Below are 16,971 nucleotides of genomic sequence, written 5' to 3' on the forward strand. Positions count from 1 at the left end.
AAAAATTTAAGGAGTTCTGAATACTTTCCGTCCCCACTGTACTTTTTTTATTGAATGTTTTATAGCAGAAAGTAAAAAATAGTTTTGTTTTTTTCAAAATTGGCAGTCTTTTTTTGTTTATAGCGCAAAAAATAAAAACTGCAGAGATGATCAAATACCACCAAAAGAAAGTGTGGGTACAGCATCGCACAACCGCACAGTTGTCAGTTAAAGCAATGCAGTGCCGTATGGCAAATAATGACCGGGTCAGGAAGGGGGTGAAACTTTCCGGGGCTCAAGTGGTTAAAGGAGAGCTCTGGGCAAAATTTTTTTTCTATGTTATTGTTAATGATCTCTTACCTTCATCAAATATGCCATCCATCTTCTTTTTAGCTCAGTAGTTGCTCTGATATAGCATGATGATTTTGAAATAAAACTGTTACTGCCCATTGATTTCCTGTTTGTAAGACTGGTGGCTGGTATTCCCCCAGCCACTGGTCTTGGCACAGCCCATTTGTAGTGCTCTTCACAGTAAACAGGGATGTACTTCCCTTCCTGCTTGCTGTAGAAAGTGGATGGGACACAGACCCCTGGTTTGTACCACCCATTGAAGGTGGTGTCCTCCCTCCTCCTCTGCTCCCTGCCAGAATGCCATTCCACCCCAACTGCCGGCCATCCATCTGCCAGCCATCTGTCACTGCTGCACGGGGATCACAGTAAGAATTGAATATTGCCAGCTGGATCACACAGAGCGGGGATCTCCAGCTGTGACACAACTGGTATATGAAACGCCAGCCACTGTGTAACAACAGCACACTGGTCCAATGCTGGTCCAGGAGGTGGGACTTTGTTTTACAGCAGCCGGGGTTTCATATACCAGCTGTTTCACAGTGGGAGATCCCCGCTCTGTGTGATCCAGCCAGAAATCCTCACAATTCTTATTGTGATCCCTGGCGCACTGATGGTCACTGATGAGGCTGCACTTGTGGGCACTGATGAGGCTACACTTGCTGGGCACTGATGAAGCTGCACGTATATACTGCACTAATGGGCACTGATGAGGCTGCACTGATATACTGCACTGATGAGGCTACACTGATGGGCACTGTAAGGCTGCACTGATGGGCACTGTTAGGCTGCACTGATGAGTCTGCACTGATAAGGCTCTGATGGATGCTGATGAGGCTGCATTGATGGGACTACAGGGATGGGCACTGATGAGGCTGCACTGATGGGCACTAATGAGGCTGCACTAATGACACTGTCCACTGCTTTACTGACACCGTCTACTGCCCTACTGACACTGACCACTGCCAAAAATCTGTAGGAGGGGTTTCCACCATTCTGCAAAGTTTCATTTTTATGTCTTATGTTCAGTTTGATGTGTATTATATGTGACGTTACATATCACAGAGAACGGTATTGTGGTAATATTGAAGTTTATTGAGATTTACCATGAATTCAAAGGTTCCACCATTATTAAGTTATTGATTAGTAAGTTAGCACTGTATTTTTTTTTCTTTTTTATCACATGTCAACAGTTACTTGTGCTACATGCTGATGTAAAGCAGCATGTCCCGGCTCTTTCTTTCTGTGGTGTGGCTAGATATGTTCTCATATACACCATACAAGCACTGATTTGCTGTTAGAAAGATCTCAAAGCTGTGAGAGTAGGAATATTTATTATTCTGAATTACAGCAGAGTACAGTGGGTAAAAGGCTGCACTGTCTGATGTGTGGCGGACGAGCAGAGAGATGACATCATCAGGGCTGCCATCAGGGGGGTACAGGCAGTACTCCTGTAAGAGGCCCGAGCGTCCCAGGGGGCCTGCCTGGCTGGGCCCCCCTTCCCCCTTAGGTGCCTGCTACAGAGAGGGAGAAGGGAGTATACACAAGTCTGATTAGTCGCTGCCTTTCTTTCACTAGCACTGCCCCCCCTCTGGGCAGCCACTATAGAGAAGAAGGAAGGGAGCTTCCATTCAAGTCTGAGCTGAGCCAACGCAGCCTTTCACTAGCAGCCCCCCCTGCAGGTGACCGAGGCCAGCACTCGCTCTTTACCTGCTGGCTGCTGCTAGGTTAGTTCTGATTGGCTGTGACTCGGGCAGGGGGTGTGGTCAGTTCGTCAGCAGTAAATGACCCAGCCCTATTAGGTGCATGTAGATAGGAGTGAGTGGCGTGGGAGGGTAAGTCACAAAAAGTTATTGTGCTGTTGTGCTCCCTGTGCTGTATATTTGGACTTTATTTTAATCTCCTTCGATGGGACACCTAATGCTGACAAGCTGGCATGATTAAGTTACATTGTGAAAATAGATGAGGATGACTCTGGGTGGAGATGAGAGTTACATTGTGGAGAGCCCCTCTTTACTATGTAACTCTCATCCCCACCCAGAGTCATTCTCACAATGTAACTCAATAATCTTCATCCCCACCAAGGTGTATCTGGTCATAGACAGACATGAATGGAAATATGGACTCCGACTATCTGAATCTGTCTGCTGGCATGGTTTCTGTCCTAAAAACAGGGTTCTGACAGGGCCCCTTTGTATTGCATGATACATTATAGGCAGAACTATGACAGTCCCCTTTGTATTGCATGATACATTATAGGCAGAACTATGACAGGTCCCCTTTGTAATGTATGTTACATTATAGGCAGAACTATGACACGTCCCCTTTGTATTGCATGATGCATTATAGGCAGAACTATGACAGGTCCTCTTTGTATTGCATGATACATTATAGGCAAAACTATTACAGGTCCTCTTTGTATTGCATGATACATTATAGGCAGGGCTTTGTAATGCACCTGAGCCTATAGGAGGGCTCGGACACGCCCCCTTTACCAACCTCTAGGTGGGGTTCTAACATTAATTACCCCCTGTAATGCATACTAAACTATAGGCAGGACTAATGGGCCCTGTGCCATCCAATAGGCAGGGCTTTGACGGGTCCCCTTTGTAATGCATGCTTCCCTATAGTAAAGACTCAGATACACATCCTCTATAATTCATGCCCCCTGCCCCCTCCCCACTGTAAAGCATATTACACTATAGGCAGTACTGTAATGGGCCCCCTTTGTAATACATGCTAGGCTATAGGCAGGACTCTGACAGGTTCACTTTGCAGTGCATGCTACACTATAGGCAAGACTTTGACGGGGTTCCTTCATAATATATGCTAAGCATCATCCATAGCTCTCCACAATGTATCCACATCCAGCATCATCCATCCCTCCAGTCTCTACAATGTATCCACATCCATCCCCAGCATAATCCATCCATCCAGTATCCACATCCACGCCCAGCATCATCCATCCCTCCAGTATCCACATCCATGCCCAGCATCATCCATCCATCCCTCCAGTATCCACACCCAGTATCATCCATCCATCCCTCCAGTCTCCACATCCACGCCCAGCATCATCCATCCATCCCTCCAGTCTCCACAATGTATCCATATCCATGCCCAGCATCATCAATCCATCCCTCCAGTCTCCACAATGTATCCACATCCATGCCCAGCATCATCAATCCATCCCTCCAGTCTCCACAATGTATCCACATCCATGCCCAGCATCATCCATTCATCCATTCCTCCAGTCTCCACAATGTAGCCACATCCACCCCAGCATCATCCATCCATTCTTCCAGTCTCCACAATGTGGGTGGATTTGGTGGGACGGCCAGTGGGCAAGCCCTAGGGAATGTTGGTGGTCAGGCCACGGGGGTCCAGGCCTAAAGCTGTGTAAGGGGTCCCAAAATTTCTGATGGCTGCCCTGGACATCATCTCTCACCACCCGCCTGCATCACTGCTGTTCCGCCCTCATAGCGGGGCAGCTGCACTGTTAGCAATGAGTCTGGTAAGCAGAGAGATGAGATCATCTCTCACCGCCTGCCTGCATCACTGCTGTTCCGCCCTCCATAGCGGGGCCACTGCACTGTTAGCGATGAGTCGGGCCAGCAGAGAGATGAGTTCATCTCTCTCCACCCGTTTGCATCACTGCTCTTCTGCCCTCACAGTGAGGCTGCTATACTGCTGGAGGTGAGCAGAGATGAGTTAATCTCTCACTGCCCGCCCACATGACCGCCCTTCCACCCTCACAGCGGGGCTGCTATTCTGCTGGAGGTGAGGCAGGGGAGCAGAGAGATGAGATCATCTCTCACCACCCACCCACATCATCACTCTTCCGCCCTCACAGCGGAAGAGCGGTACATCAGGGATCTCACACAACCCTTGAGGTGTATTAGTACCTTGATTATGGGAATTGTCTTCTACTATATATGAATGTTGCTGGACATCACAGCTCTTGGACACCTCACATCACCGTTTGTGGTAAAGAGCTGATGACGTAGGTTCCTTACCATGTGATCAAGCTGTGTCCAATCGCATGTAAACAAATGCTGGTTATCGGCATTTCCTTTCCTCAGCGCTGTCAGTGTCACGCGACATCTGTATAGTTATGGCGTTTGTTGTGAGTTGTGGATATTTTGGGGTGTTTGTTCAGCTTAAAGCTCTTCCCCCTCTCCATCTTTCCTAGATATTATCCTCCAGGATATCCAGCTGTATATATCTGGACCCCACTTATTATTTTCCCTAGGATAACAGGGTGAGACTCTGCTATGCTGTTTTTGGTTTGGAGTGACACTTGGCGGGGCTCCTGAGTGTAACACGCATCGCCATTGTGTTGCAGGGTTTGTTCTGAAATTGGGGGATTATTCCACGGCACATATAGACTTTTTGGCCCCTGGGGATATTGTTACATAGCCTTGAATTACATTGGAACCCACAGTTGATCCTCTATATTGGATGTAAGTGGCAATTTATGGGGTGAGATATCACAAATGTAATTGTGCATGCAATGGTGGCCTAGATCTTGGTTTCTCTGTTTTTGTAGAATGATCTCCTGTTTATGCATGCGGATGTTCATCTTACTACCCACATTTTGGAACACTTGATGTAGGAAATTTACATTTGGCAAGAATATTTTGTAAGTAAGTTATAAGGAGGGGTGGACTATGTAAAATTTTCCCCTTCTCCCCTATTCCCCTTTGGGATATATAGAGATAGAGCTGCTACTAACTAGGCTCTCTACTTGCTTAGTATATTATAGATTTCTCCCGTGTGCCATACTCTGTTGTGCCCCCTTGTTGGGACATTTGGGTTCCCTATGCTCGCCCCCCCAGACTGGATTGTGGATTCCATCATTTGCCCCATATTGATGTAAGCTGTGCAGTCTGTGTGTGTGTGTGTATATATAAAATCTAATAAAATATGTAATATGAATGACATTATTGAAATATAAACTTACTTACCTTATCTTTTGTTTGTCTGTTTGATGATGATAGTGATATTCCCCTCAAAAGTTTACAGTCCTGAAGAAGCTGTTTAGTGAAACGCGTTGACCATTGGACAGGATCATCTTGACTATACAGAATATTGTTACACCTAATTAGTTGATGGTTATTGGTGTCCTGTATGATATATGGGGAAACATTACATATAGAGGATATAATTCCTATAGAGGACATTTGTGAAAGCCTTTTATATATATTTTTAACATGTTTTTAATAAAATATTCTTTTTATATCAAGTTGTAGGTCTCATGTGCTTTTAAAGTCCACCAATCTTCTGTACAAGTTATTCTTTTCAGTACTTTTTTTGTCATAGGAAAGGAAAGTCGATACGTGGCTTTCCTGTGTCAAGGACATTTACACTGTTAATCAGTGCAGCCCCATCAGTACTGCATATCAGTGCCTCCTCATCAGTGCATCCTTATCAGTGCCCATCAATGAAGCTTCCACAGTGCCCATCAATGCAGCCTATCAGTGCAGCCTCATCAGTACCCATCAGTGAAGAAGGAAAATTACTTATTTACAAAATTTTACAACAGAAACAAAGCGAGTTTATTTTTCAAAATGGTCTTTTTTCATTTGTTTAGCAAAAAATTTAAATCCAGTTGTGATTAAATACCACCAAAAGAAAGCTCTATCTGTCCCAAAAAAATGATAAAAATTTAATGAGTAGTGTTGCATGAACGTGCAATTGTCATTCAAATTGCCACAGCGCTGAAAGCTGAAAATTGGCCTGGGCAGGAAGCCAGTGAAGTTGCCCAGTGTTGTTGAAATGGTTAAACCGCCGGCGCAATCGCAGGATATGGCTGCCTAATCCTCGCGCCACCGGACACTACGTCCCTGGCTGACAGAGCACTAATCCCCCGCAGACACGATCTACTGGACCCCCGGGACAGCGGACACCGCCAGGCACCCGCAGGTATGTACTGCTCGCAGAAAAACAATACAAAGCTTAACAGACAGACCAAAGCTTCTCCTGCTATGGGAAAAGGCAAGATGGCGCCCAAACCTCCTGAGCCTGATGACACCACGAGGCTCTCTGCAGCAGGTCCAGCTTCCCCTTCAGGCAGCCTGCAGCAATTCCCTACAGACCTGGTAAGCCCTGACCTGCATAACAGATGCAATGCTGACCAAATTCCGCTCCATTGTGAGAGATGAAATATCCATAGCCTCCCACAAGCTCTCCTCAGGTCTCATGCAAGGCCTTAAAGAGCTAGGCCGCCACACAATTCAGCTTGAACAACGGATGGATTTAACCACCACAGTGCTAGAGGGCCAGGAGGATGAGGTTGACAAACTTAATGCTGAGCTTGAAAGCTTGCGTGACAAGCTGGAGGACTCTGAAAACAGGGACAATCTTAGAATCAGTGGAATTCCGGAGGTCATTACCGACTTGCAAGGCACGGCCACTGCTTTCTTCCAGGAATTGGCACCTGAGATCCCATTGGAATGTGTGGAATTTGACCGCAGTCATAGATCCCTTGCACCCAAACCTACAGATGGCCCTGCCAGAGATGTCATTATAAAGTTCCACTTTTACTGCACTAAAGAGAGACTCTTGCAAGCTGCGAGGGAACATCTGGACCTCTCTTTTCAAAACCATTCTCTCCAGCTGTTTGCGGATTTTGCCCCAATCATGATCGCAAAAAGAAGGAACTTGAAACCATATCTCCAAATTCTGCAAACCCAAGGTATTAAATACAGGTGGGGGTTCCCCTTTAAGCTTTCTTTTTCCCATCGAGGTCGCCAAGTTCAAGCATCCTCCTTGCCTGATTTGAGAAGCCACTTTCAGGACCTACAACTGGATCTCCCTCCATCCCAAGAGGAATCGTCCTCCTTGTCCTCCCGCCCACGGTTGGTACAGCCTCCCCGCAAACCATCGCAGGCATCCCAACAAGGCTCCCAAGCCCGTTCCCTTCAAGCTCAATGCTTCCAGGATGTCGCCAATGGCTGAGGAACTGGATTTTCCAGAACTTCGGGTTTTCACTTTAACATGGGCCTGAGTTATTTCTCAGGCTTTTTCCACGTCGTAGTCCACTTTGGCTATGCTTACTGAGGTTGATTCCATCTTCCCACAGTCACTGAGAGGCTCCCTAGAGCCACATTGTTGGGATCAAACTTTTATATATCTATCTGTTTTATTTCCTTCATTTTTCTTATTTACTATATTAATGCACACATGATTGTTGCCTTAAATTTAAAAGTGTCCGACAATGCCAAGTGTGGGACCGCCACCCCGGGTTGCCCAATTTGATAGTTATCGACCAGGGGGAGGGTGGCCCGCAGTTAAGGAGTTGGCTAAAGTCTCAGATTCATCCTTGGCCAGTTGTTACTCATTCAGGTTAAAGGTCCACTCCGTGCCCATTTCAGTCTATGGACTGTGACCTTATTCCTTCTGCCCATCGTGGATGACCTCTGACCTACCAGATATTGCACATTCTCATTGGTTGATTTGATTTACTACAAAAGTTGCCTAATAGGTAATTGATACCAGCACCTAAGTTGCTCAATTTCTATGCTAGTTTCCTCTCCCCCGGCCTCCCTGGGCCTTGCCCAGGGAGCCTGGAATGGGTCTAACCCAATCTTGTATTTGAGCTAGAAATTACCATTTTCTCTTTAATAGTTTGTGTCTAAAATATTAAGTGCTAATTTCTATGCATTTTTATTTGTTTTAAATGGTCAAATAAGCCGAATGGGTCTGGTGGACCATTGCACCCCCACAGTGTCGACACTTGCTTAGGACTATGGTTCTAGCCAACCACCGACCTCTTGGTGGGTCCCCAGACCCACGATTGCTTGCATTATTGCTTTATCTGAATTTTTTCTCCCGAGATTTCCTCTGCCTTACTGTGCTCTTTCTCTCTCTCTTTTACTACCTCCCTCTTCTTTCCCCACGATCTCCCTTCTCTGTACCCTTCTCTGATTCCGCAGGGGTTGCATCCGGTGACAACAGTAAGCCCTTAAAGCAGAGTTCCACCCAAAAGTGGAACTTTCGCTCATCGGATTCCTCCCCCCCTCCGGTGTCACAGTTGGCACCTTTCAGGGGGGAGGGGGGTGCAGATACCTGTCTAAGACAGGTATCTGCACCCACTTCTGGGAATAGACTCCCATGGGAGTCACGCCCCCTCTCGCACTCACCCGCTGTCTCCTGGGAAAGACACAGGTCCCAGGAGATAGCGGGGACCATTGAGAAAGCGCAGCGCGACTCGCGCATGCGCAGTGGGGATCGGGAAGTGAAGCCGCAATGCTTCACTACCTGATTCCCTCACTGAGAATGGCGGCGGCAGCACCCGAGGATCGAGTGATGGTTCGGTCTCGGGTGCCGACATCGCTGGACCCCGGGACAGGTGAGTGACCTAATTTTAAAAGTCAGCAGCTGCAGTATTTGCAGCTGCTGACATCTAAAAAAATTTTTTTCACAGGACTCCCGCTTTAACCACTTTTCCACCATGACGCTACACTGGTTGTCCTTAAATGTTCAAGGTATGAACTCGCCACAAAAAAGGGTGAAAGTATTTAAGTGTTTTAAAAAACAACATATAGATATAGCATGTCTACAGGAAACTAATTTCTCCACTGCCTTCATCCCTAAGTATTTTGACGCCCAATACCACCAGGTGTTTATGGCTAACGGCCCGACCAAACAGAAGGGAGTTGTGATAGCTTTTCGCAAATCGGTGCCTTTTAACTGTATTAACCAGATAGCAGACCCCGATGGTAGATACCTCCTGCTCATCGGTACCATTCAGGATGCAGAAGTTACCATAATGACCTATTATGCCCCCAATTCTAATCCAGGACCCTTCTTATCCCATGTCTGCTCCCTGCTGACATCTCACCAAAAAGTTACCCTGCTTTTAGCAGGGGACTCGAATGTGGCCCTGGATCCTGTAATGGATAAATACCCCTCAGAAAGGGTGTCTGCCTCACCTGCAGCGAAAACATTTTCCCACTCCCTACGCTCTCATGATCTGGTAGACCTCTGTTGAGAATTGCACCCACTAAGTAAAGATTACACATACTACTCTCACCCACATCATTCTCATTCTGGAATTGAACATTAATTAATTAATTGATAATGCTTAGAAAACATCTCCCTATAATAGATTTGGTGTCTATACTTGCGGCCCCCTGGAGGGACCATGATCCCCTTCTTGTGCTCTGGCGGTCCTTAGTGCATAACCCTCGACATTCCTCATGATCGACTCGCTATTATCTCTTCACGACATTCCGGAAGATCTGTTAAAAACTTCTGTAGAATATTTTCGCCTCAACTCTGCATCTGTCTCCTCCCCGGTGACCCTGTGGGGGGCCTATAAGGCTGTGCTCAGGGGTCATATTATCCAGATAGCCTCAAAACGCAAAAGATAACGCCAAAAGCTGCAGAAAACACTGGGATCCCAGCTGAAATCCACTTCCACAATTTTTAAACAAATCCCCACACCTGCTAACCGTAAACTTTTGGACCAGGCTTGTACAGAATTAGACTTATGTTTCACTGATCAGGCAGAGTGCGCATTGCGCTGTTCTCCCCAACATTGGTATATTAAAGCAAACAAACCAAATGTGATGCTGGCCAAAAGCTTACGTACTTTCAACCCCAAACCCACCCCTATTACTTTACGCACCTGACATAATATATTTACTAGCAACCCGGTTCGGATACTGGACGAGTTACACCATAGACTCGCTACTTTATACTCTGCTCGAGACCCCACCAACAACCAGGATATGGCAGCTTTTTTCCAGCGTATTTCGCTGGCCACCATATCCAAGGAGCATATGGACCGTGACATCCAAGAATCTGAAGTCCAACAATGTATTAAAGACTTAACAGCACTATATTATAGAAAGCTAGTGGACGAGTTAGCCTCTCCCTTGACGACCATGTTTAATTCCATTAAAAATGGTCAGAACTTCTCCCCGTATCTTCTGATGGCCATTATAGTTATGCTGACAAAACCTGAACGTGATGACTCCTCTTGGGCCAATTTCTGACCTATATCCTTAATTATTGTTGACATGAAGATCCTCACCAAAATTTTGGCTAACAGTTTGAACTCTTTCCTCCCCCGTTTAATTAAAAAAGACCAAGTAGGGTTTGTACCACAGAGACAGGCAGAGGATGCCATTAGGAGAATCATTCAATTGTGATTATACACAGCAGGAGCTGATCTGCGTGTAATGTGGACTTGATGTCCGCCGGCACCTGCTGATCATCCAGCACAGAGTCAGAACAGCGATCTGTAAACAAGGCATAGCTTCATTCTCTCAGTAAGGAAAGCATGGATCCTGTGTTCCTGCAAATCAGTGACATGGATCCATGCCTTCCCCTAGTAAAAGAACCTCCCCCACAGTACACATAAACAGTGGCTAGGCACACATTTAACCCTTTGATCAACCCTGATGTTAACCCCTTCCCAGCCAGTGTCATTAGTACAGTGACAGTGCATATTTTTAGCACTGATCACTGTATTAGTGTCACTGGTCCCCTGTGCTTGAAGTCTCTGCAGATATCTGCGGGTTTTATACCTTTCTTCACAAGAAACATTATAACCACATACTGTTCCACACACTAACACTGTTATCTGCCACCTTGCATAAAGGTCCCTGGACTGGCTGCGACTTTTGCACTGCCTATAAGTAATAGGACACACTTACCACTTACTTCTACATGTAGTACCGCTACGCTACCATCCCTTATTATACTTGTAAAATAAAAGTCCGGTTTGACTTGAATACCCCTCGTAGCACAATACTGCATTATGGCCACTAGAGCCAAGGAAATCAGTGTATGAAATAAAATACATCCAATATTCACCATGGCTGGGCGAATGCTGACCACATTCATTCAACTAAATAGACCTCTAAGTATTTGTGAAATCTTACACCACAAAATGTACTCAGCCAATGAAAGGTAATGACTCCAATTTTATTTTTCTACTGCTATCAATGGCCAACACAATACAACACTTCATCCATGTCTTTGGTGATCTCCTTATGAACTGTTTCTTACACAATGAAGATCAGCCATGGAGTATATCTGAGGTGTATATCAGGGTGTGCTTCTTCCCCACATGAGAGCTGTGATGTCCAGCAACATTCATATAGAACACATTTCCCACACTTAAGGCACTAATACACCTCGAGGGTTGTGTGGGACCCTGATGTACAGGAAGATAGGACTTCCATGAGGAACAATTTCCTCACTTAGGACAGGAAAGTGGCTTCTCCCTCATGTGAGATCTCTGATGTTTGTCAAGATGGGACTTCTGTGAAAAACATTTCCCACACTCAGAACAGGAATATGGCCCCCCCCTTCTTCCCCTTCCTCACTGCCTATCTATCTCCATTCTTACACCCCTCTTGGTTCTCTTTTTTCTTGCACACTGTTTTAATTTTAGAGGCACACTAATGGCACCCCCCCACCTAACCCTCTTTTTGATTGATTCCCCAGTCCATTGACCTATCTTACTTTATCATCTTAAATTTATTTATTCAGAGGCTGTTTAGTTATCCCCTGTGTTCGCCGCAGGGGGAATCGCTTGGGGCCGTGTACACCCACAGGGAACTATAGAACGGGTGAGCTCATCCTTCTCCTACCCAAATTGTTTATAATTGTGCAATGTTTTGTTTAAATGTTTGCTGCATTGATAATGTTACTATGTAACCTTTGTGTGTTGTACTCACTATAATTATTGTATGTTGCACCACAGATATTGCTCTCCTGAGGAAGCGGTAAAACCGCGAAACCGGTCGAGAATTCAAGCTCTATTTGTGTCTACTATCACTATGGGTTGTAATCCAATTGGTTGTATTGACTGCTTCCGTTTTTAAATTACAACTGTATGTGACACTGTTACAATCTTTTAACTATGTTTTCTATTAAAATGGAATTTTTATATTATATCATTGCTTTTTTTCTCTATCCCTTTTCATTGTACTTTTGATTACACCTAGTACCGCAATAGTCCCCCCTCCCCCCCTCTTTAGGGGTTGTTACTCCCTCGCATGGGGTATTGAGATACTGGCCGACAGAGGCAGCTAACTGCGACCGCTCTTTACCTCATCCTCCCTGCTTTTGTACTAGACATTTGGGATGATGGTACTTTTACTTGGTAACTTATCTCTTTGATTTAAAACGCTCTTCTCTCCTCCCCTGTGTGATATCTCTGATGTGTGGAAAGATAGGACTTCTCTGAAAAACATTTCCCACACTCAGGACAGGAATGCAGCTTCTCCCCTGTGTGAGATCTCTGATGTGTGTAAAGACAGGACTTCAATGAAAAACATTTCCCACACTCAGGACAGGAATATGGCTTCTCTCCCGTGTGAGATCTCTGATGTGTGTAAAGATGGGACTTGTTTGAAAAACATTTCCTGCACTCAGGACATGAATACGGCTTCTCCCCTGTGTGAGATCTCTGATGTGTGTAAAGACTGGACTTCTGTGAAAAACATTTACCGCACTCAGGACAGGAATATGGCCTCTCCCCTGTGTGAGATCTCTGATGTGTGTAAAGATAGGACTTCTCTGAAAAACATTTCCCACACTCAGGACATGAATACGGCTTCTCCCCTGTGTGAGATCTCTGATGTCTGGAAAGACTGGACTTCTGTGAAAAACATTTCCTGCACTCAGGACAGGAATACGGCTTTTCCCCCGTGTGAGATCGCTGATGTATGACAAGGTCTGATTTTTGAATAAAGCATTTCCTGCACTCAGGACAGGAATACGGCTTCTCCCCTGTGTGAAATCTTTTATGCTTATTAAGATGCGATTTATAATGGAAACACTTCCCGCACTCGGGACAGGAATATGGCTTCTGCCCCGTGTGAGATCTCTGATGTGTATTAAGATTGGATTTCACTGAAAAATATTTCCCGCACTCAGAACAGGAATACGGCTTCTCACCCGTGTGAGTTCTTTTATGCGCATCAAGATCATATTTTGAACGGAAACACCTCCCACACTCAGTACAGGAAAACCTCTTATTTGTTGGAAGGACGGCACCGTCCCTCACAGTCTGGAGTTCCTCAGGATAAGAGGAATACGATGGTCCATCTACACTGTGTGGTGCCGGATGGACATTTGAGGTAGCCGGGTTTTCTCCTGGACTATACTGTGTGATGTCCTCATCTTCTACTTTACAGTCTGGAGACAAAGTGACACAATCCTCTGAGGTTTTCCTCATCTCACGTCCATCTACTAAAATAGAAATACAAAGATTATTACTAGACATGAGCAGATTGGTTCCCCTAAACCAGGACTCCGCCCACATCAGGCATTTTTGTCTTTGAGGATCTTACAATTCCACCCTCAAGGTAACTAGTTAATGGGTAATCTGAATCTCCTACCAGTTCATTTCTTTATGTATGGACCTTAGTCAGAGAGTGAGGAAACAACAAGAACTGTCTTTTATAGGTGTGACGAGGGAATTATAGGACAAGTGTCCCCACCCCCTCTATCACTCGTTGTCACCTTCCCAACACAAGAAGTCCTGCATTTCCTTATTTAGTCCATGATTTAGTCATGAACAGCGGGGCTGAGCCCCACCAGAGGTCAGAGAGTGAGGATGGGGGGAGAACAACCAAGATGAAGACTGGACTGATCCTGAAGACCGCCATAATTGGGTTATTGACTCCTCCCTCATTATCACTTTCTGTTTAAGGTTCCAAAGTTTGAGGATGTTATCACATTATTAAAAACATGTAAAACTGTGCTCCAATCAAATCATCAGATATAAAATGTCCAGCTGGTAGAAAATTGGTGTAACAAAAGAGAATACATATTATGTTTATATATCGCAGTGGGTAGAGGGGAGAAGTCAAGACTATGTAATGTACAAATTATTATATGGGATACATCAGGTAGGATTTTATAGTATCAGAATTATGTAATGTACAACATAGAGTATATAGTGCAGAGGTCAGGAGTATGTAATGTACAACATAGAGTATATAGTGCAAGGGTCAGGACTCAGAATATTGGTATTCAGTAATCAGTGGTAGGGATGAGCCGAACACCCCCCTGTTCGGTTCGCACCAGAACATGCGAACAGGAAAAAAGTTCGTTCGAACACGCGAACACCGTTAAAGTCTATGGGACACGAACATGAATAATCAAAAGTGCTAATTTTAAAGGCTTATATGCAAGTTATTGTCATAAAAAGTGTTTGGGGACCTGGGTCCTTCCCCAGGGGACATGGATCAATGCAAAAAAAAGTTTTAAAAACGGCCGTTTTTTCAGGAGCAGTGATTTTAATAATGCTTAAAGTCAAACAATAAAAGTGTAATATCCCTTTAAATTTCGTACCTGGGGGGTGTCTATAGTATGCCTGTAAAGGGGCGCATGTTTCCTGTGTTTAGAACAGTCTGACAGCAAAATGACATTTTGAAGGAAAAAACTCATTTAAAACTACCCGCGGCTATTGCATTGCCGACAATACACATAGAAGTTCATTGATAAAAACGGCATGGGAATTCCCCAAAGGGGAACCCCGAACCAAAATTAAAAAAAAAAAATGACGTGGGAGTCCCCCTAAATTCCATACCAGGCCCTTCAGGTCTGGTATGGATATTAAGGGGAACCCCGGCCAAAATTTAAAAAAAAAAATGACGTGGGGTTCCCCCTAAATTCCATACCAGACCCTTCAGGTCTGGTATGGATTTTAAGGGGAACCCCGCGCCACAAAAAAAAAAAAAAAAACGGCGTGGGGTCCCCCCAAAAATCCATACCAGACCCTTATCTGAGCACGCAACCTGGCAGGCCGCAGGAAAAGAGGGGGGGACGAGAGTGCGGCCCCCCCCTCCTGAACCGTACCAGGCCACATGCCCTCAACATTGGGAGGGTGCTTTGGGGTAGCCCCCCAAAACACCTTGTCCCCATGTTGATGAGGACAAGGGCCTCATCCCCACAACCCTGGCCGGTGGTTGTGGGGGTCTGCGGGCGGGGGGCTTATCGGAATCTGGAAGCCCCCTTTAATAAGGGGACCCCTAGATCCCGGCCCCCCCCCTGTGTGAAATGGTAAGGGGGTACTTACCCCTACCATTTCACTAAAAAACTGTCAAAAATGTTAAAAATGACAAGAGACAGTTTTTGACAATTCCTTTATTTAAATACTTCTTCTTTCTTCTATCTTCCTTCATCTTCTGGTTCTTCTGGCTCTTCTGGTTCTTCCTCCGGCGTTCTCGTCCAGCATCTCCTCCGCGGCGTCTTCTATCTTCTTCTCCTCGGGCCGCTCCGCACCCATGGCATGGGGGGGAGGCTCCCGCTCTTCTCTTCATCTTCTTCATCTTCTTCTTTTCTTCTTTTCTTCTCTTCTTCTCTTCATTTTCTTCTCCGGGCCGCTCCGCACCCATGCTGGCTCCCGCTGTGTGACGGCGCTCCTCGTCTGACAGTTCTTAAATAACGGGGGGCGGGGCCACCCGGTGACCCCACCCCCCTCTGACGCACGGGACATGACGGGACTTTCCTGTGGCATTCCCCGTGACATCACAGGGAAGTCCCGACAAGTCACCGTGCGTCAGAGGGGGCGAGGTCACCGGGTGGCCCCGCCCCCCGTTATTTAAGAACTGTCAGACGAGGAGCGCCGTCACACAGCGGGAGCCTCCCTCCATGCCAGCATGGGTGCGGAGCGGCCCGGAGAAGAAAATGAAGAAGAGAAGAAAAGAAGAAGAGAAGAAGAGAAGAAGAAGAAGAGAAGAGCGGGAGCCTCCCCCCATGCCATGGCTGCGGAGCGGCCCGAGGAGAAGAAGATAGAAGACGCCGCGGAGGAGATGCTGGACGAGAACGCCGGAGGAAGAACCAGAAGAGCCAGAAGAACCAGAAGAACCAGAAGATGAAGGAAGATAGAAGAAAGAAGAAGTATTTAAATAAAGGAATTGTCAAAAACTGTCTCTTGTCATTTTTTACATTTTTGACAGTTTTTTAGTGAAATGGTAGGGGTAAGTACCCCCTTACCATTTCACACAGGGGGGGCCGGGATCTGGGGGTCCCCTTGTTAAAGGGGCTTCCAGATTCCGATAAGCCCCCCGCCCGCAGACCCCCACAACCACCGGCCAGGGTTGTGGGGATGAGGCCCTTGTCCTCATCAACATGGGGACAAGGTGTTTTGGGGGGCTACCCCAAAGCACCCTCCCAATGTTGAGGGCATGTGGCCTGGTACGGTTCAGGAGGGGGGGCCGCACTCTCGTCCCCCCCTCTTTTCCTGCGGCCTGCCAGGTTGCGTGCTCGGATAAGGGTCTGGTATGGATTTTTGGGGGGACCCCACGCCGTTTTTTTTTTTTTTTGGCGCGGGGTTCCCCTTAAAATCCATACCAGACCTGAAGGGTCTGGTATGGAATTTAGGGGGAACCCCACGTCATTTTTTTTTTTTTTTTTTTTGGGCGGGGTTCCCCTTAATATCCATATCAGTCCTGAAGGGACTGGTATGGAATTTAGGGGGACTCCCACGTCATTTTTTTTTTTTTAATTTTTTTTCCCCTTTGGGGAATTCCCATGCCGTTTTTATCAATGAACTTCTATGTGTATTGTCGGCAATGCAATAGACGCGGGTAGCTTTAAATGAGTTTTTTCCTTCAAAATGTCATTTTGCTGTCAGACTGTTCTAAACACAGGAAACATGTGCCCCTTTACAGG

The 16,971-nt window shown here is 46.0% G+C and overlaps 3 protein-coding genes across 3 annotated transcripts in view; 1 reads left to right on the forward strand and 2 right to left on the reverse strand.

The window, feature by feature from the left end:
• LOC141121652 (uncharacterized) overlaps positions 1-16,971 on the reverse strand; it is a 447,439-nt gene that overhangs the window by 398,995 nt on the left and 31,473 nt on the right. The gene's annotated exons all lie outside the window — the stretch shown is intronic.
• Positions 1-16,971, forward strand: part of LOC141121729 (uncharacterized) — a 373,994-nt gene that overhangs the window by 284,667 nt on the left and 72,356 nt on the right. The window lies entirely within an intron of this gene.
• Positions 10,995-16,971, reverse strand: part of LOC141121674 (uncharacterized) — a 33,523-nt gene continuing 27,546 nt past the window's right edge. The window contains exon 5 of the mRNA XM_073611364.1: positions 10,995-13,539. Coding sequence (XP_073467465.1) covers positions 12,467-13,539 — 1,073 coding nt within the window. The 3' untranslated portion in view covers positions 10,995-12,466. The remainder of the gene's footprint in view (positions 13,540-16,971) is intronic.

The sequence above is a fragment of the Aquarana catesbeiana genome, unplaced genomic scaffold (genome assembly GCF_042186555.1).
Source record: "Aquarana catesbeiana isolate 2022-GZ unplaced genomic scaffold, ASM4218655v1 unanchor228, whole genome shotgun sequence".
Taxonomy (NCBI): domain Eukaryota; kingdom Metazoa; phylum Chordata; class Amphibia; order Anura; family Ranidae; genus Aquarana; species Aquarana catesbeiana.